The sequence below is a fragment of the Manacus vitellinus genome, unplaced genomic scaffold (assembly GCF_001715985.3).
Source record: "Manacus vitellinus isolate BGI_N305 unplaced genomic scaffold, ASM171598v3 scaffold_17_pilon, whole genome shotgun sequence".
In the NCBI taxonomy this organism is placed as follows: Eukaryota; Metazoa; Chordata; class Aves; order Passeriformes; family Pipridae; genus Manacus; species Manacus vitellinus.
This window is the reverse complement of record NW_021939256.1, coordinates 3,652,180-3,673,076: the sequence shown is the minus strand read 5'-3', so window position 1 is coordinate 3,673,076 and position 20,897 is coordinate 3,652,180. Positions and strand designations below refer to the sequence as shown.

Genomic DNA, 20,897 nt, shown 5'->3' with positions numbered 1-20,897 from the left:
TACAATTTTACTTTTTCCCCCACCCCCACCCCACCCCACCCACCCGCCCCGAGAAGGTAAACGAAAGATGTAGCATCTTTCGCCACATCTACGTCAGTGAGAAAAACCCTCAAAACCCAGCATTTGGTTCAGTGGTTTATTTTCTCTAGCACACAGCAATACAGTAACAGCAACAGTCATGATATATATACACGCCAAAAAAGGTACCTTAAGTAAACAGCACATTTCATTAAAACATCGTTTTGTTTCTTGCTTTTGGCACACACACACAATGAGCCACATTTTCCACAGAAATTTTAGTTGTGCTGGTGTCTCAGTTCAGGCAGCAGGAGAGCCTTGATGAATTCCATTTTAGCCTCTCAGTTCCATTTAAGCCTTCACTGTGTTTTAGATAAACATAAATACACACCTGCCATCACATATAGCCACAAAGGAGCAGAGAAACCGTACCGGCGCCTGAACCCCACAGGCCAGGCAGGTGAGAGCTTCCACTCCTTTGTTTTGACTTTCGCTGCACATAGTAACTATACGACAACTTTTCTGTATAAATACAGGCAAAAATTATTAGAAGAACATGTTACCAAAATCCCAAACAACTGATTCCAGCATTGTTTGCCTATTCCATTTACCTGCATCTAGCGCAGGCGCTAAAGGCAGCTGTAACAGCATATAAAATTAAGGTCTGTACCATAATTAAGCTATAGACAGATACACAAAACAGACACTTCCATTTATCAGTCAGAATATCAGCAGGCACATTATAAACTGCTGCAGAAAAATATATGCATAAAAGGGCTGCTTAGAGGCTCTGCCCCATCAGTTGGCCAAACCACGAATATTTCCAATATGAGTACACTGCAACAGATGCAGATTCTACTTTATAAGGCTGACAACAAAACAACAAATAAACAAACCAACCCAAAACAAACAAACAAACAAACAACCTTTTGTCATCTTGCTGGTACAAACCTACAGCAAGTTTCAGTCTTCTCAATTACTAGTTTGGACAGCTGTCTGTCATGGACATCTCTCCATCAATCATTAAAGAGGTGGAATATGCTTGTTTTTTAGGTTAGAGACATTTCTACCCACATGCTCTAAAGGCCATTCATTTTTCATATTGTTACATTAGCAATGCGTTTTGATATGCAGATATTTTAATGTCAGTTGGGCACATCAAAAACCAGCCAAGAACCCACTGGAAACACTGTCTGAAATGTGTAGATTTATCTCCATCATTTAGTCACTGATGTTAAAGTCTCTTGAGCAACACTGGGCCACGTGTCCGCTTCCTGTGTCATATCCAGTACGTGGACAACAGAAGTCCAGCTGAACTGGCAGCTATTATGGTTGTAGGCTAGTAAAAAATTCAAAGCAAATTGAGTTCATCCAAGTCTGAAATCCCTCAGGACCACAGAGGTGGAGCATGCCCAATTTCTGTAGCAGCTGAGAGTGCAGGACAGAAGGTGAAAGCCCCATGGGCTGAAGTGCACAGTATTTATGGTGGTTTACTACACCTTGGGTAAACATGGTGCCCAAGCCTTACAAAGCCTGCTAGGACACAGTGAGGCTGCATCCCAGAAACTGCATCATGCAGAACAGTCACAATGAGAGGTCTGGAGGAAAGGAAGGGACAAGTCTTGCTGACTTTTTTCCTCAGGAATATGTGTTGCCCATGAGGAGCAGTACCGGAGCACAAACTGAGGCACATCAGCACTGATGGTGACCAGCACTATTACCGTAGCAAAGGCAAGACTTGTTTAGATAGGTCAGGGTGAAATCAGATCACCCCAAAGAATCATACATTCGGCTCCAATAAAGAGATTATCAGGAACACCTCCAGGGGAAAAGCAGCTATATTTTGAGAGATCTGGAATGAGGTGGGACTGCCAAGATTGGAGGTCAGTTTAGGAAAAGGCATGAAAAAATTCCATTTGACAGGTTTAGTGTGTGTATGTGTGTCAGCATGGGTGTCAGCATGGTTGTTTGGATCTGTTTTTCTAAAAGGGAGGTGGTGATAGCAAAAATGAAACAGCTTTTGATGAGCCAAAGATTATGGTATTCAAGCACTAGAGGTGGAAAGGGAAAGATGAAGATCAGCAGGTGGGTTTAATGCAGAGTTTAGCTACTCTGAAGTTAAATGAACATAGAAGAAAGGGCGGAATTATCATCAGAGTTAAGACTGAAAAAACCAGGTTACCTTCTCTTCTGAGAGTTCAAATAAGCTATCCGTTTAAGTGTATGGAAGATGCAGAAGCAATGAGTAGATATATATCCATTTTTCATCATACTTATAAATACTACTAATTCAAGCTTGGGAACACTAGAATATGACTGCTATAAGAAAGGAGTAAAGACAGCACAGGATGGGTGATCAAGGAGATGCTATAAAAACATAGCAGATGGCTGTTGTACCATGGCACAACTCCTCTGTTCAGAGGTGTGCTTCCAACAAAAGTCCAGAGGCTTAATCCAAATGCAATAGCATAGAACAGAAGACATACGGAATGTAAACTGCTTGATGACGGGAGATAATGCACACCTACATTTTGTCAGTGTTCTCACTAAAGATGAAAGCCCAGCACCAGAGTAGCTTCTAGTGATGAAAAGTTAGGTTAGGAGGAGGAAAATGAGTGCTTCCAAAAGGGAATTCTGTTCTTCTCTCCAAGCAACTGCTCACCAAGCAGAGACACACAGGGTCCTACATGTGCAGATATAGGGGAGGTGTTAAGACCTCATCATAGCTTAGTGCTGCTTTCAGGATGCATTAGCAGCGCTGAAGGAAGTATGCCTTTCTCAGTCCCCTGGCTTCAAAGGAGGCACTGAACAGCATTTCATCACTGTGGGCAGAAGATTAAACCTCAATCTTTTTAACCTCAGAAAAGACTGAAGGAGGAGCAGAAGCTAATATTCCATTGGCTGCAAAAACTCCTGTGATACCCATTTCTCAACTAATAAAAAACTCTCAAACCACTCAATTAATTGAAAACATCTATTTTTGAGGTGATAGAATAGGTTTTGGCTTCCATTGTATGATAGACCAACAGACTGTTTCAACCCATCAGGTATCATTAAACACTTCTGTGGTGTCCAAGCTTCTTATTCAGCTCATGATTTGAAGCAGTGGATCAGAAACAAATTCTAATTGTTATATTTTTGGGATTTTTAAAGCTAGCTAGTAAGATACCATAATGCTGTTAGTTAGTAATCAAACAAAAGTTGTCTAACATTCACCTTCCCTGTAAATGCAGAATTTATTTATTTTGCTATTGTTTTTTTCAGCCTTCTTCCTTCAGTTACATTCAGGGTCGTGAAAAATATTAAGTTCAAACCACATAGTTAAGTCTACACTTATTATTCTTAACATGCTGCTTCCCTAGATATGCTGTCAAAGAAATTTTGGTATTTTGTATTTTTCAGCCTTAGTTCTTGCAAAGACTATAACTGCTTTGCGAGCACAAGTTTGTGTGCAATCATACTGAACTAGAAGTAGGCAGCTCTCCCACTCAGCTCATTTTTCCAAAGTAAACCAACACTTGACTTCAGGAAGCTGTTATAGTAAATGACTTTTATCTCAGCCTGTACCATTCCTCTCTTTGATATAAAACAGGCTTAATACACCTTTGTCATTTCAGGCAAAGTGGGATATAGCACTGGTTTTAAAGCCTTTTTAGTGAAATTCACATATTTTAGAGCCATACTTTTACAATTTCATAGCTGTACTTTTGTTGCTGATTTGACAAATCAGTGAAAAGCAACTAGTATCAGAAGGGATGAAACAAGTAAAACATTTGATGCAAACACTTAGAACGTTATTTCATATTAATTTGTGTGGAGTAGAAACCAACTGGAATAAGACACAGGGAATCCACAAGCTGTTGAGAGCACCACCACTGCAAATCCGTATACACTAGGTGGATGAAGAGATGAATGTCTACCAATATAAACACATGTTAACCATTACATCTTTGTCTCATTTTACGCTGTTCACTGTGATTTGTATCCACTGATTTTTATTGTGCTAAAATAAAAACCACTGTTGTTTTGCCTCTCTAAACCAACCAAACCGTTGAAGTAAAAAAACATTACATATAATTACATACAGTAAATAAGTTTAGTAAAAAAACCAACCTAACCCCAAAGATAATACCGATTTGGCACTTTAACCGTGTTTTACTAAGTACCACTTTCCACAGTACCATAAGCAATGCTAAATCCCAAGTAAAAAAAACCAAAACTTTACAGTGTTCATTTCTATCTGGGGAGAAGGGAGGAAAGGGCTTAACAACAAAGCACATCAATAAAAATATCTAGTCTATATCAAATGTACCTCTCCAATAAGGAGCTTAATAGAAAAAAACCCTACTAGTTATAATTTAACACCAAACTGTCTTTCTGGCAGCCAGGATTACAGGTTTATCCTGAATACAATCTTATGTTCAAACACTGAGATAAGCAGCATTATCCCAAAACCCAAGAGAATCCCAGCATTCTGTAACAGGAAGTATCCCCACCGGCTACATCCATGATCACTGGCATCATTGTGGAGCATTTCAGGTACCTAAACAAACATGAAAATGTTAAATGCCTTCAAAACAAACAATTACTTCAAACCCAGTTCTTCAACCATGAGGCACAAGGTGGAGGAGTCTTACTCCTCTAGTTCTTGTCGACTGCATTAATATTGCTCCTTGAATTAGGTGCTACTCAACATGGACAACACTGTGAGAGGCTACTTTCATATTTACAGATGGAGAGAACCAGTAATGTTCTAATTATTGTTTTCATGATAATTATGCTGATGTCCTAAGTCAACCATTGACTTGGGATATGATTATTTAATAAGTGATTTGAGCCAAGAGTTTTATTCTTAAAATGACAGTTGAGCTTTCACAAATATCCACTTTGTACAAACATACTTCTGGAGGTACAATATACATTTTTAAAAAATATCTGTCTTCATGCCAAGAAGCAGTAATGATTTCATGGAAAAGTTGGAGCAAATTTGGTGGTGCTGATAGTGTGCAACTTGCAGTCTTACCAGCTATACTGGCCACTGTCAGCAGAAAATTCTTTACCTCTGCTGTTAACTGCTTCTGTTTAACAGCTAAGGGGAAAACAGAGCCTGTTCCTACAGTAATCTGAATAAAGGCACTTTCACATTAACATTTAACTGAGCACTTACACTCATTAGCACCTCCAAGCACAGAGAAAGTTAATTGAGGGAGAAAAAATGGAAGAATTTGAGACGAAAAAATTAGTATTAATTCTTAAACTGTGTTATATAAAATTCAAGTAAGTCTAGCCACTTACCATATCCACAAGAGCCACGTACATGAACAAGCCAGCAGTAAGTGCAAATATCCACATTGAGACATTGTCTGCATAATGACCAATAAGGATCCCAGTTGCCATCCCAAGATAGGCCAGCATAGCAGACAGAGCGTTGTAAAGCACAGCTTGCTTGACAGTCATACCGGCTTTTAGAAGTACAGCAAAATCTCCTACAACAGGGGAAGGAAAAAAAACACCCAAAGTTTTCACTCTCAGGTAATTATTGTAGTATTTTCTTACTTACACTTCTCTTACTTACAAGATTACTAAGCTCTGTCTATGCTGTTATTTGTCTTATTCTTTTTCCTTCATAAAATTAGAAATCACTGGGGGACGGAAAATTAAAGGATGCACATGAAGCACGGCAAACAAACACAGCAGCAAACACTGTAAGTTTATAACCTTAAAGTCTTAGGAGTTTTGGAAGAAGCAACTTTGCACTGAATCACAGAATAACCAGCGTTAGAAGGGACCCACAAGGATCATGGAAGTCCAACTCCTGGCCATGCACAGAACAGCCTCAAGAAACACACCATGTGCCTGAGAGCATTGTCCAAACACTTCTTGAACTCTGTCAGGCTTGGTGCTGTGACAACTTCCCTGGGGTGCCTGTTCCAGTACCTAATAACCCTCTAGGTGAAGAACCTTTTCCTAATATCCAACATAAACCTCCCCTAATAGAACTTCAGGCCACTCCCTTGGGTCCTCTCACTGGTCACCAGAGAAGAGATCACTGCCCCTCCTCTTCCCCTCACGAGGAAGCTGTAAACAGCTATGAGGTCTCCCCTCAATCTCCTCCAGGCTGAACAGACCAAGTCACCTCAGCTGCTCCTTGTATGGCTTCCCTTCAAGGCCCTTCACCATCTTCATAGCCCTGCTTTGGATGTTCTTTAAGAGCTTTATATCTTAGTGTAGTTTGCATTTAAACCACCACTGTAAAATGTTGCAGTACTTGATATACATGAGCATTCTAAAGAAGTCCCTAAAATAAAATATTCCCACTCGACTGCATAAAGCAATGGTGATTATTCCATTTATTATCCTGTAACTGCTCTTTGTTCTTTAAGTCTTTTCATAAATTTTAAAATAATTTCTTTGTTAATTTCTGTAAATGATCCTTAGTGTCTTAATTTTACTTGAAGAAATGATAGGCCCCCAGCCAGAAACAGATTTCCTGTAACGCAGAACAGATTTTTTTCTAAACCAGAGTAACAGAAGCTTATATAAGTTATCTCCAGTTAAAGTAAACAAACAAACAAAAGTGATCTTCAAAGCTGAGTTGAGTAATTTGTTACAACAGCTTTTCCTACAAGATACTGCTGATAAGATGAACTGGTGTATTATAAACATTGTTTAGCATTAACAACAATGATCCAATTTTAATCCCAGCTAACTTCAGCTAGTCCCATTTGTTTCGATATTCCTATGCCACTTCATGTCCTCTGCTAAAGAAGGTATTTCTTATCAAATTTTCTGTGCTGATTAAAGAAGTATGATTTAAACTTTAAAAGATTTTTCTTATTTCCAAGCCCAACAGAACAGCTGAATCTAAAATTATCAGATTCATAACATGAATTTACTTTGTATATCTGAACTAACAACTTTTAATACATGTAATTAATACAAGATTCCATGATTAATATGAACAAGACTCAACTCCTCCCAAGTCATAAAATCAGGTATGTTTTCCCCAGAATAACTATTTCTGCATAACATTACTGCACAAATACATCAAGCTGTTTAATATAGCGTTTGATGTTTACACATACTGGTTTACGAGCTCCTTTAAATGAAACTGAATGTTCTACTCTCTAGGGAATTAAACCTTAAAGTGCAAGCAAACTTTTCTTTCTCCATTCTATACACCCAGTATGACTGTGACTATGACAGCTAAGAAATAAACACCAGTTGCATTCAAAATGATTTGACAATTGGGAAGATCAGTTTCATCTTGGGTTAAACTAAGCAGATCTGTCCTGTTCCCACAAGCTGCCCCACAAAAGGGCCAAATACTGAACTTATATTGTAAAACACGAAAATAATATCTCGTGGGACAGCACATGAATTTAAATCACTTGAGCTTGAAAGACAAATTATTTCTAGGAAACATTTCTAAGTAGTTTCAAGTTTAATTTAGAGCTACAGCAGTTCTTTGCAAGACTTAATGAAAAAGCAGCAAATGTTATGTGGAAAGTAGTTTGACTAATCATGACCTTCATTTAACAGCACAAGCACAAGAATAAAATTAAAGAGATGTGAGAAAGGCAAATTCTGTCATGCATCCTCCTGCAATTCACAACTTACGTTATATACAAGGAGAGTAAAAACTACAACTAAACTAGACAGAACAAGCTGTAACTGCAAGAGGCAGAGTTTTAAACAAAGTAGCAGAAATATTTAGATTTTTAAAAGTAAGATGATTTCAATTAAGAAATGTTTAGAAACATCTTTAAGTAAATTAGAAGTATTCTTGAATAGACAACCTGACACAGATGCAGTTTGCTGATCAAATTTTACAGAGACACAGAATAAAATCACTTATTCTCCCATATGCACCTTTAAGAACATATACATGCAGTATATGGAAATACAGGGGTCTTACCTAGCTCATGAGGTAATTCATGGCAAAACACAGCCACAGAAGTGCTTAAACCACTAGATAACCCTTCAGTAAAGGCTGCTCCTATGAAGAGACAGGAAAAAAAAAGGTGTGAACAAAACATTACTGCATATTTAGACATCAAGTGCAGAAGCATCGTTGCACATGCTTGTGTCATATTAGGACATATTAGTTTCACTCGAGTTATTCTTCTGTTTGTGGAAGTATTTAAACTTTAACTGAAGTGTTGTTTACAATTCCTAGGTTTCAAAATTCTCCTTCAGAATCTTCCAAGTAAAGTAAACCACATTTCACTATCTTATTTCTGAACTAATACCTTTCCACAACATAACCCTTCCCAAAAAATGCAATAAATACTTTTTTTTTTAAGATACAAAGGGAAGGAGTTCAACTACATCTGAGAGTCAGCACTTGAAAAAGGAAGTCAATTCAACAGTAAGAGATGCTGTGTAAGTCACATGAAATCAACAGTCAAAGACTGAATTCTAGGCAGCTTGAATATAAGCCAACTACTACACTTTAAGTGGAGGAAAGAAAAAAACACAAAACCCCCTTAAATTAGTCCAACAGTCTCCATCTTTCTGGTTTTCTCTGTTTCTCCTTTTGCTTGCCATTTTTCTTATTTGGCAGCAGCTGAGGAGGACGCAGCACGCTGCAGAGCTGAACCACAGCTCACTCGCAGCATGGGAGGTCCCCAGCTGCATGGAGAGCCTCCCCCAGGGTGCAGAACCACATCCAGCTTCCTCTTCAGCTGCTACCAGCAGCCTGCCAGCAAACAAGGTGCTGCCAATAAGCAATTAAAGAGCCATAAGGCCATGACACAGTAGCTGGCACACAAGAGACCCAGGAGTACCACTCACAAACCATCTAATGAAGAAAAGGTGGTGGCTAAGGCTACCTGTGAACACAGGACATCACCATTCACAGAAGATTTTTCAGCTGTGAAGGTAACAGTACTGGGCACACAATCCAGGATGGCCCTAAATTGCATTGCTAATGCTTTCCTCAATACAAATGACAGAAAAGCCTACCAGGATTAGCCTTCTAACTGATGCTACTGCACCAAACCAAGGAAAAAACGATGGCAAATACAGCAAAAAATGACATCTTGAGAGCATGAGGTAACTGAGTTAAGGATACAGAAGGAGACTGGGAAAGGAGGAAGCAAAATTGAGACTCTAACAAAGCAGACTCTGAATTCTTTAAGGAATTGCAGTGCAGAATACCCTGGGAATCAGTCAAAAGGGAAATAGTGCCCAGAAGAGGTGGCTAGTGCAAGAACACTCACAGAAGACATGCCCAGCTAAGCAGTGTGTCTTAATGAATTAAGACTCAAAAGAGAAGCACACAAGAAATAGAACAAAGACTGGCAACAAGGAAGTTAAAAGCAGTGGAACAAAAAGGAGGAAGACGGAAGCCCAGCTGGAGCTAAAACTAACAAGACACCAAGGATAACAAGAAACAGTTCTACAAGAATGCTAGCTGAGAAACAACATTCTGGAAAAATTGACAGATCAGGAAGGGAAACAAGCAGTAGACATAAAAAAGAGCAAAGCATCAGCACAGCCTTCCTCTCAGTCCTCATTGGCAAAGCCAGATCCCAACACCATCCCCAAGGCACAGCAAACCACACAAGCAACAGCTGAGCGATATGTAGAAAAAACTGGAAACACTCATACACATGCCAGGATAGGACTCACACTCAAGGGCGCTGACAGAGTTGACTAGTGTGACTACAAAGCTGCAGTCTTGGAGTCTCCACATGTCTGTGGAGAACCACGGCTATGGAAGGCCCTGGTGGAACTCTGAGAAAAGGATAACATTATTCCCATCTTTAAGAAAGGCAAAGAACAGGACTTAGGGAACAGTCAGCACCATCTGAGTTCCTGGAAAGATCATGCTGAATATCCTCTTCAAATCCCTCTCCAGATGCTTCATCCAGCTTGAGGAAATAACTGACTACAGAGACAGTGACAGCAGTGAATGTAACAGAACTTGACTTTAGTAGGATTTCTGACACTATCTCTTACAGCCAGTCTCATCTGGGCAAAGAGGAAACATGAGCTTGCACACTGGCTCGAATGCTGAGCTAAGAGGGCCGGATGGCTGGCTAGTGAGAAGTAGAGCTCACCAGGACAAAAACTGCAACTAATTTTCTTCAGTGGCTTCACTAATGATCTGGATGAAACAGATGGCACCAAGAGCAAATCTGCAGATGACACTAAGCTGGGGGGCAGTGGGGAGGAAGTAAGTTCTGAGGTGACACATCAAGCATTGGAGCTTTAGACAAGACCACAGTAAACTTAATTCTTACAAAGTTCAAGAAGGAAAAGTAAGAAGTAACCAAAGTACAAGTTTATATAAAAATATCTATTTTTGCTTTTTTGCTCAAAAGAAGCCTTGAAACTTCAACAAACTGAAGATGACGTTAATAAATCTGGCACTATCCCTTATCAATAAGTTGATTTAGTAGCATCATTGGTATCTTAAAATACACTTTAAAGACATCACTTCTTTCAAAAGCTGAAGGAAAAAATTTATACGCAAGACTAGTGCGTATCCTAAAAATAGGATTCTGCATTTTACTTATTTAATTGCAGTTACACAGAAAAGTCCAAATCACAGATGATGATTTTGTACAAACGAGTCAGATGCAACTGTTCCATGCTCTAATAAAAAAATAAGCACTTCTAAAACTTGTTCCTACATAATTAGCAGAACAGATCTGAGGAAAGAAGTAACTGATGGAAATCATGAATAACAATTCACAGAGTGAATGAACTTAAATGAAGGGTTATGGTGGCTAAAGCTATCTTTACAGAAGCATTCACATCTTTTAAATACAGGTAAGACTACACAAGTAGCATTTTCACGACACCATCAAACTGATGTTTTCCCATAATACTTTTAAGCACATACGGAACTGAAGGAAACCCATATTTCCATTAGCCTGAACAGGCTACACAGCAGGACTTCTAAAAGCTATTGCTCTCCCATTCAATAAGCCTTTATTAACCTTTCTCATACTTTTCCCTTCGTAACTATAAAGTCATAGCTCCTTCTCAAATCTCCCTAATGCCAGGAGGTTAATTGATTCTGTGTGTCATTTGTATGCAAATCTTCTTTCTACCACATTTTCACTACTGATCTGCTCAGAAATTTACATTTCATGCTTCAACTTTCATCAAAAATGAGATTAAATAAGAAAGTCTCTTTTCACATTATACTTGGAATTGACTGAATCTGAACAACTGCAAATACTGCTGTGAAAAAATAGTTATTATTGGGTTTTCTCCTCAAACAAGAATGAACTTGTCCTACAATAAAATTTACAGAAAGACTGATACTGCTGAACTGCCCCCAGTATCCTAAACAAGCTGGAAATGAATACAATACCTGTAAAGATTAGTCTTAAATACAAAAGTCAAGATCAGAAAAGATTAGCATAAGAACTGAAGATTACTGATTTGACTTCACTTTCTGTAACTTACTTTAACCTTTTAAATTCAAAATACCAGTAGTCTAGCTCTCCTAGAAAAAATGACAATCCCCAAACCTGACCTCCCAGACAGAAGTCCAAAACAAAATATTCAACCTATTATTTTTGTGATAAAGAAATATTTTCACTGAAGCATTAGCAAAAAAGACTGAGCAACTACAACATGTTAAGGGAAGAATAGGGACATGAACAAAACAGGAACAAAAAGAGACATGTTTTTGTTTACAGATAAAATAACTGTTTATACAATTTTAAATTTGAAAAAAAATGGACTATTAAGCTCAACTTTAGGAACAAGATTCTGAGTAGATTATGACCAACCGATGTTTAAGAAAATAAAATTTTTTTAAAACCTTTTCCAAGAAGAGAGACTGAGGGCAGTACACTGAGCATCTGAAGAAAACTACTTCTGGAATCATAGAATCATTTAGGTTGCAAAAGATCAAGTCCAACTGTTAATGCTACAATTGATATAGGTATTCTTAATCCAAAAATCTGCATAAAGGCAACATACAGTGACTTCATTGGTATCTTCTCCATGAATCATGTTTCTGACTGGTAATGGACAACTACTGTCCTACTCACACACTCCTAGGATACAAAAAGCAGCATAGATCTTCTCTGGAAGGTTAGTACAAGCACTAGGAAGAACTGCAATGCTGCTCTTTAGGGGGTGGTAAGATCTGAAAATCTGGATGTGACATGAGTGCTATGCAAAAGTGTAAAAGCACTCTGAAGAACGCAATGATTTGGACCAAATTAATTTTACAGCAAAAATGAATGCATGCCTACCTCCCACAGCACAGCAATCACACATATATATTGCCTAATCCATTTGAGTAAACTTTAGGCTAAAGCAGATTGAAACCAGGCCCCACCTCCCTACTCACCAGTGCTCTAGGGGAACTTACACATGACATGTAACCAGGGCCCAAAAGACAGATATGCCAAGTATAGAACCCGACCTTGCTGCATAACAAGTGAAGATGGAAGAGAAAAAGAAGTAAAGAAACCAATGACACTAGTGGATTGATCAAAGTAAAAAAACCATAGTTACTTTGTATGTGACGAAAAATACAAGCTTGTCATAAAAATAATTAGGATTAAAAAAACTGTGGAACATCTGCAGGTTTTGAAATAAAAAGTCAGTCCTAAATACTGTTTTATAAGCCTAGCTTTAGTTTTGAAAAATGTTAGCTTTAACTTTGCTAGAAGCAGAAAATATAGCAAAGTTTATGGATTTCCTAAAGAAACGCAGCTGTAAGCACATAATTTCTGTTTCATTTCTAACTGACCTCCATGTTGCTAAACTGGAGATTTTTCTTATTCAGAGATGATGCTATTGGATAGCAGTTTAGGCTTCACAGATTAATGAGCTACATTCCTAATAGAGATAAGAGACAGCAAGAAGACTTCACCGTCTTCACATAGAGCAAAGCTGCAGAGTCCAAGTTAACACTTACCAATTGCTAGCCCATCACTAAAGTTGTGTAGTCCATCTCCCATAATCACCATCCATGCCAGAGTTGCTATCCCCGCGTCCTTCAGTTCTTCACGTGAGTAGCGCTGACTGTGACTGTGGGGATGATGGTTCTGGTGATGATGGTGATGCAGAATATGATGGTAGTCATGGTGATGGTGACTAAGATGATCTGTCTGTCCTAGGGTATCATGTAAGTGAGAGTGGCATTTGTTTCTACAGCCCCTGGACACATATTCATTGTCAACCTCCTCCTGATGAGAATGAGCTATCATCACTTCCTCCTCCTCTTGTACAGTTGGCTGCTGAGACATGAAGGCTGATGGATCTTGAGAGTCTGTCCCTAGATAGCCCTCAGGCCCTGTTACAAAACCCCAGAGTATAAAAGTTATACATTTTTAAAAACACCTAGGAAGAAACAAACAAACAAGTTGAACATGTGATGTGGTAAAGAACAAACCAGTTAGTCTTGAAGATGAGACTGATAAGGCAGGTTCTTGCACCAGAAATTTTATTTTTAAGGGTTTCCACAACTTATTTTCTTTAATCAGTTTTCAGAGATAATTCCCGATAGTTCAAAATAAGAAAAACTTTTAGTTTCTGTCTCCAGCTGCTGAAACAGCCCTTACATTATGGCCACAAATGCTTCCTAAAAGGTAAAAAAGCTTTTAATCTAAGACCTAGTGCAATTTAAACACAACAGCATAAGGCTCCAAGTCCCAGTTTCACAGCATGAAGGCTGTTAGTTCAATTGCTTCAGAAGGACCAAGTATCTGAAAAGCATGTGCCATTTATTCATCTTAGGGCTGAAGAATAAGGACACAGAAGAGGATTACGTTACAGATAATTTTGGAAACTCCTGTATTTCATATAAATATATGCACTTTGGTTTTACGCCTGAAAAACACATAGAAATAAAGCCATCAACACAGACCATGAGAGATCCTCGTATAGACATCAAGGCACACTAAGGTTGGTTATTTTTACCAACTCCTAAAACTTGCAAATTCTTCCCCTGCAATTAAATGAATACATTTACGGGGTTTTTTCTACCTTAGAGACAACTTTTTCATTAGTTATAAAATTATTCTGAAAAACTTAGCGTCTCCTTTAGCTACAAGAGCTAACAGGTATCTAGTGAGGTGTGGTTTGGATTAAAGCGTGACCTTGGGGACATATGATCATTTGCACTCCAAATACTTCAAGTAATATCTAGAATTTTAGATTATCACCTTTATAAATAATCAAACTAACAAAATCCAGACTTAAAATACACAGAAATCTAAATAATGAATCACACATATAACATCTAACAGTCTAAAGAGAAGTGCAGAAGCCAGCAGGTAAAGCTGTATTTGCAACAGCCATGGCCAGAAGAGCTTCACAGGATGACTTCAACTTCTGCTGCTAAATCCATAATTAAAAGGCTTAAGGTTTCAAAACTGTGAGTTCTCCACTTCCAACCTATTGATCCTTTTTAAAGGAAAGCAGCAAATAGAGCTAGTCCTCTATATATCAAAGCAGAGGCAGGTTTGGTTTTGGAAAGAATTCAAGCAGGCAGTTATCCAACCTACAGTAAGAAGCAGATCTATGAGCTGCCATCAATCAGGTGTTTTTTAAACAGCTCTGCCACAAAATAACAACTGTGCAATATTAATGAGACTTACGATCATCTGCATCTAACTTTTCTTCATTCGCTGAAAACTTCTTACTTTCTCCATCATCTTCATTTTTTTTCTTAGTCCAAAAGAAAATACTGCAGTTACAAATATTGTACTTATTTTTCAGGATATACATAAGCAAAATTATATTCACAACATTTATGCAGCCTGCATAGAAAGAAGACAACATGGAGGCCGTATAAAGAGTGGAGAAGAGGAATATTAGAAACCCGGTTGAGTATAAGACAAAAAGGATTCCTCAGGCTCCACAGGAGAGGAGAAAAAAAACAAAAGAACCACACAAACAACGAACCCACACACATAAATACACCACATTTTTGCACAAGGAATAAGCAAAGGGGTTAGCTGAGAAGCAAAACACATCAAATACTGAGTAGAAGTTATTCCACTCATTCTTTTCTATTGTAAGGTCAATATAAAGGTTTTTTTAATAATGTACAGAAGGAAAACCAAGTAAAATCTCTAATCCTTGCTCACTAATGTCTGTATCACAACAATTTAGACTCAGTATCTAGAAGAGTGTAATTAGTCTAACAGGAGATTCATTCCTGTGGCTCAGAGAAGGACACAGAAAATACTTGCTTTGCTTGAAACTCTTCATTTTCTTTCCTGTCAAATAAACTTAACTAGTGATAGGGAAAGCTCACAGTTAGTTTAGCTTCAGTATAAACCACACCAACACAACCTCCCATGATCAAAGTAAAGCTTAAGATTGTTGGAACCAGACGACCTTCAAGGTCCCTTCCAACCCAAAACATTCTATGATTCTATTATATCACCAGCTTTTCCTGTATCTTACTTTACTGAGTCGGCTTTTACATCATTGATTATTCCTGGCTACACTAGTCTGTAAAGAACGAGTAATTGGCAAGTTACCAACATTTATGACCTGCCAAAATTCAGTCAGAAGGAAGTCAATAATGAACAGTGACTTCTTAAATCACTCTGTTAAAACAAAGGTGCATTTGGATGTTTGCACATTTGCTTATTAAACAATTCACTGTGATATCAAGCCTGTACTACATTGTCTGGTTATGGAAATAGCTAAAAGCCCTTAATAATGGGACCACACAAAAAGGTTATCACACAGTTTAAAAGTGTATGTATCACCAATATAAATGAAATTCTAACACTAATCAAGTCAGCTATCGCTATTAAATCAAAAACATATAATACTTGCAAAAGGGTTTTAATAAGTGTTTTCAGAAATGAGCATGCAATACAATAGAGCTTCAAAGTACTAGTTTCCCCACCTTTTTCTTCTTGTCTTTAAACTGCTTTATTAAAGTGATCAAATGCTCCACTAGAAACATGAAGTACAAGCCTCCAAGTGCTGTAAGTCCTTTCCATGTAGAATCCAGGTAAGCACTCTCCCCTGTACTTTGAAATGCAGGATGTTTGTGCATAGAGCCTTTGTTTTGTTCAGTTAGGGGCTTTTCATGGTGATGGTGATGGTTTCCATGAGACTAAAAGGAGAACCAAAGGTGGAAAGTTGTTACATTCAAAAGAACTGTAACAAAAGAAATGTAGAAAGTATTTTTTCCATGTTATTTTCCTCATGTCTGGAGGCCAGACTTGACAAGTTTCACAGGGTAAATGCTCTGCATACAGACTCAAAGAATTACAAAGAAATCCATTGGCTGGAAATTTGTTGATGGAAAGAAACATTGTAAGGACAGAGAATAGGCCTGGTATTCACCCATTCACTGAAGCTACATTCTTATACTTTTCTGAAAGCTGGAACAAGTTACTTTTGGGAGAGGAAGCAGCAAAATGTCTGTCTGAGAACTTCAAGAAGGGAATTTGATTGCTAAATTTCTACCTATTTCATTGTCCATATTACATAAAAACAACTCCAAAAACAACTATCAAGTAATATTTTCCCTGGACTTCAGATATGCTTGATTCTGATAAAAAAATTACTATAGATAAGCCATCACCATAAGTGGCTTATAACAGAAAATAGTTGATTATCTATTCCACATTTGAAGTGTTCAGTGAGCAATTTCCACTATCTGTAAACTCCATTAAACTGGAAAAAGAACAGGTAGCATTGCCATAAACAACTAAGAACATTTATGTAAAATTCTTGCATACAAGGAACAATAAGTGACTTGGCAGCATATATATGCCTAAAAACAGGAAACAGAGAGAGGGATAACGCTGTGAAGTTCTTGCACTGTAAGGACGGAAATGAGTAACACAAACAGTTTCAAATGGAAAACCATTCCATCACATAATCTATCTTACAAGGCTGAAAAGTGACTCACCAAACTGGTATTAATTAAAAGGGATTAAAATTATCATTAAGTATTACAGACAGGTGTCAAGTTCTCCGAGATGAGAAATGAAACAGTAATTAATACTTACATGTGGAAGGAGGTGTAAGAAGGCATCTCCACTCAAGGTCCCCACAGCCAGTGCCACAAGAAAACTTAGAAGAAATTTGAAAAATACACGATTCATCAGCGGCACCAATATAACACCCAGTAAGGAAAGAAAACTGATGACGGAGATGGATATAAAGCCACCAATCCAGGCTGGTAAAAAAAAAATAAATAAAGCAGTAACAACAGTAAGTAACAGCTGTACATGATTTTGTTTGCTTAACATTTCTGTTATCAAACACTTCTGATCACAGGTAAGCCACAAAGATTCATAACCAACTGAAATATGTTTCCATTAAGCTTTGATGTTAAAAAACAACCTACCTATCTGCAGAGAGTAACTTTTGGGAGGAGTTTCAGCTTTTTCACTAGTTGCATGGACTATGCAGTACTTGCCATCGATCTGATTAATAAGAGCTGGACAGAGGTAACTAAATTCTGTAGCAGACAGCAATACTTGAGTGCCTATTCCATGTGACTGCATCAGTTTTGAAGCATTTGAGCACTGTGGAAATAAGACATATGTTAAAGATTAACCAGAACCAAAATACCGTGACATACCTTAAAAGGACTGCACATCCCATCTTAATTGAAATGCAGTGGTACCATATAAAAACAGCTGTATCAACACAACTCAAAAACTGGTAACAGACCAATTTAAGTGAAAAATGTCCCTCCACCCCTTTCCTCTCCCAGAAAGCTCATTTGGGAGTCCTGGTACATAATTATCACTCATTCTCAGCACAAGTGGGTCAGGTGCTTTTTGCTGTACAAATAGAAAAGGCCTAATACATTTCATTCTGTTTTAAAGGCCACACAAGGAAGCTATAACAAGGTCAAAAACCTTTTTATAGAAGTGACTACTGTGGAAAGTCTTACACAGAGCATGTTCTGCATACACTTCCTCTAGTAAAGAGCTCCCCATTGGACGACCTACATGTAGTCTCACCAAGTTTAAAGAACTTCTGCTTTGACTGTGCAGAACACAGCAACAACTTGTGAATTCAGTACCTACAGTCACACGTTACACAACATCCAGTCTGAATTACCTGGCTGCAAATGTTAAGACCCCAATTGCCTTTTAAAGGCTTTAACAGAAAAGGACTTGACTGTGTAAGAAAACTGTCTACAACACAATTATTGACTTTATTGGCCCTACTTTTTACTATTTTAAAGTACCAGGTAACTTTTTGACACAATATTTTTAACAGTTGGTTTCTATATACAGTCTTGAAGACGGGGAGGGGGTTGAAGGAAAATGGTTCTATGCTATCACAGCTGTGACAGCTTTGATAAGAATGACAGTATTTTAACTAGATTTTTTTACTTTCATCATATTATTAGGAAAACAAGACAGAGGCTGACTTTAAGGCAGAACTGCAAGTTTTAAATTTTAAATGTTTCTCATTTTTAGTAATATTTTAAATTATTATATAGATAGTAAATATATTAAACAAAGTATATGTTTATACTTAATTTTCCTCTGAGCTTGTGAACATGACACAACATTCCTTCAAAACGTTAAGTTTCAAGGAAAGTTGTTTGCATGTGTTTTGCCATGGGTATGGTTACACCACAAAGCTTGCACCCAGCTGAACGACAAGCATCTGACGAATAAGCCACGACAACATTCCCAGTGGATCCGGATTCCTGAGAATACAACAGAATCGGACTCACCTCTTGAGTGCTTTGTTTTTTCAGTTTAGAATACAGGTAACTTCCTCCTTCCGACTCCTTCGGGGAAGCACGAGATTCATTTGCCTTGCTGACAGCAAGCCAGCTCGCATTGTGGCCACCCGTGACATTGACGGCACTGGGGCCGGTCAGCCCCGAGCGAGCAACCGTCTTGACTTCCCTAGGTTGCACATTCTGCACCTCGGAGTGGCCACCTGCAGAAGCAGTGATGACAGATGCCATTATTTCATTAACGGTGTTCTTGCTGCGTACAAAGTTCTGCTGGTGTTCCACATTCTCCGCTTTATGAGGTTCCTTCACGTGGCTGTTCCTGTGGTCTTTGTTAGCATCAGATTCATGGTTTGGACAAGCAGTCTTCTCGGAGCTTTTACTCAACGAAACATGATTATGGTGAAAGTGATGATCATGATCATGGTCATGGTCATGGTCATGATCATGATGATCATGATCGTGGTGATCATGGTCATGATCATGGCGATCATGGTCATGATCGTGGCCTATTTTAATCCTTTTCATTTTATCTATACCTATGTTCTGGAGAAGTTTTCTAAACCCATCAATTGATAGAGAGTTGTTTTCTCCATAACGATGAAAAAGTTCTTGAAGGTGAAACTTCTGTATTAGTCCTGCCAAGTCAGTATTAATGCCCACTGTCTTTTCTGGAAAAGCTCTCTCTGATGTATGCACAACAGTAACGGTCTCCACTCCATGGTGATAACTTTCACACAGCAGTATGGAAAAGGATACAAGGAAAATAACCGATACCGTACTCTCCATTGCAGTTCCTTTTTAGCAGTGCAAACAATCTAAAAAAAGAGAGGAAAATTTTAACAGTTTGCATAGAACCAATCACATCTTCCTCTCTAATGCCAGTTCATAATTTGCTTAAACAAACAGAAAAAACCACAACAAAATCAAACCCTTCTCAAAGCATCAATGCAGCGAGAGACATTTAAACTTCTTATGCATTCAGCACTTTTCCCAGATGTGTGGCCTCAGGCAACAGGAGATGAAGCTGCATACCACAGTGAGGTCACTGGCCATAAACACCTCCCCAGGTGCAAGCTTACCTTTGTTTAGCTTCACCTGAGTCACTGCTAACACTGGCTAAACAATGAAAGCCCTCAAGGGTGCACCAACTCAGTTCTAGGTTAGGGTTTTCTCGTGCTTAAAAGAAGCCCTATAATTTCTCTCTTAGGAATGAATAAGTAGTATAAACTATATGCTCCTGCTTAAAAATTGAAACTCCCAACCTTTAATCACTGGATTTCCTGGAGGTTTTGGCAAACCAGCTGGGCGAGTGCTTCCACCACTGCACAAAAATGCATTTGTTGTGCTGCCATGTTCTATCTGTGTTTTAACATTACGGCCACACGGCTTCTTTCACTAGGCAGGCAGACCATTGCTGTGGACCAGACGCTCACAAGCGTTTATGTGTTTCATTCCGTAAATATAAATACTCCAGCAAGGCTGCGAATGAACTGCTGTGGAGGCTGCGTGCAGGGCTACACCCGAGGGCTGCCTCCCTTTTCCAGGGAGACACAGAGAACATAACCTAAAGCCGAGAACCTCAGTTTCCTAAAAGATTAGTCAGCCTTAAAAACCCCACACCGCCGGCAGAAAGGGACGGCCGAGAGGTGACCTCATCAATGTCTATGAGTATCTGAAGGAGGAGTGCCAAGAGGATGGATCCAGGCTCTTCTCCGTGGTGCCAACCAAGAGGACAAGAGAGAATGGGCAGAAACTGATGCACAAGGAGTAGCACCGGAACATGACGAGAAGCTTATTTACTGCGCGGGTGACCGCGCACTGGAACGAGTTGCCCGGAGAGGTTGTGGAGTCTCCCTCACTGGAGACACTCAGGAACCACCTGGACACCATCCTGTGCCACGTGCGCAAGGACGGCCCTGCTTGAGCAGGGAGGCTGGACCAGATGCTCCACTGTTGCTCCTCCCGACCTGACCCGCTCTGTGGTTCCGTGACCCGCAGGAGCCGTGCCCGCGCTCACGGTCCCCGCTGCCAACGCCGCGGCGGCCCCGGACACCGGCACTGCCCTGAGCGCCGCGCTGGGGCAGGCCCGGCCCCGGGCCGGCTCCGGGCCGTGAGAGCAGCAGCCGCGGGAAGGGGAGGAGAAAAAGAAGACAGAGGTTACCTGGCCCGCCGCCGGACGGGCTGAGCCCTGCCGCCGCTGCCCGCCCGC

At 39.2% G+C, this 20,897-nt stretch overlaps 2 protein-coding genes across 2 annotated transcripts in view; both read right to left on the bottom strand.

The window, feature by feature from the left end:
- ABITRAM (actin binding transcription modulator) overlaps positions 1-635 on the bottom strand; it is a 7,902-nt gene extending 7,267 nt beyond the window's left edge. Inside the window, exons 1-2 of the mRNA XM_029958892.1 lie at positions 630-635; positions 410-540 (exon numbers count right to left, since the gene is read on the bottom strand). Of these exons, the coding sequence (XP_029814752.1) occupies positions 410-540; positions 630-635 (137 nt within the window). The remainder of the gene's footprint in view (positions 1-409; positions 541-629) is intronic.
- Positions 123-20,897, bottom strand: SLC39A6 (solute carrier family 39 member 6). The gene is made up of 10 exons (XM_029958922.1): positions 20,850-20,897; positions 18,680-19,503; positions 17,327-17,507; positions 16,986-17,155; positions 15,869-16,081; positions 14,601-14,670; positions 12,917-13,294; positions 7,937-8,017; positions 5,314-5,504; positions 123-4,561 (listed from the first exon to the last, which is right to left on the bottom strand). Exons 2-10 carry the CDS (start codon positions 19,472-19,474, stop codon positions 4,409-4,411), a joined length of 2,232 nt encoding a protein of 743 aa, XP_029814782.1. The 5' UTR covers positions 19,475-19,503; positions 20,850-20,897; the 3' UTR covers positions 123-4,408.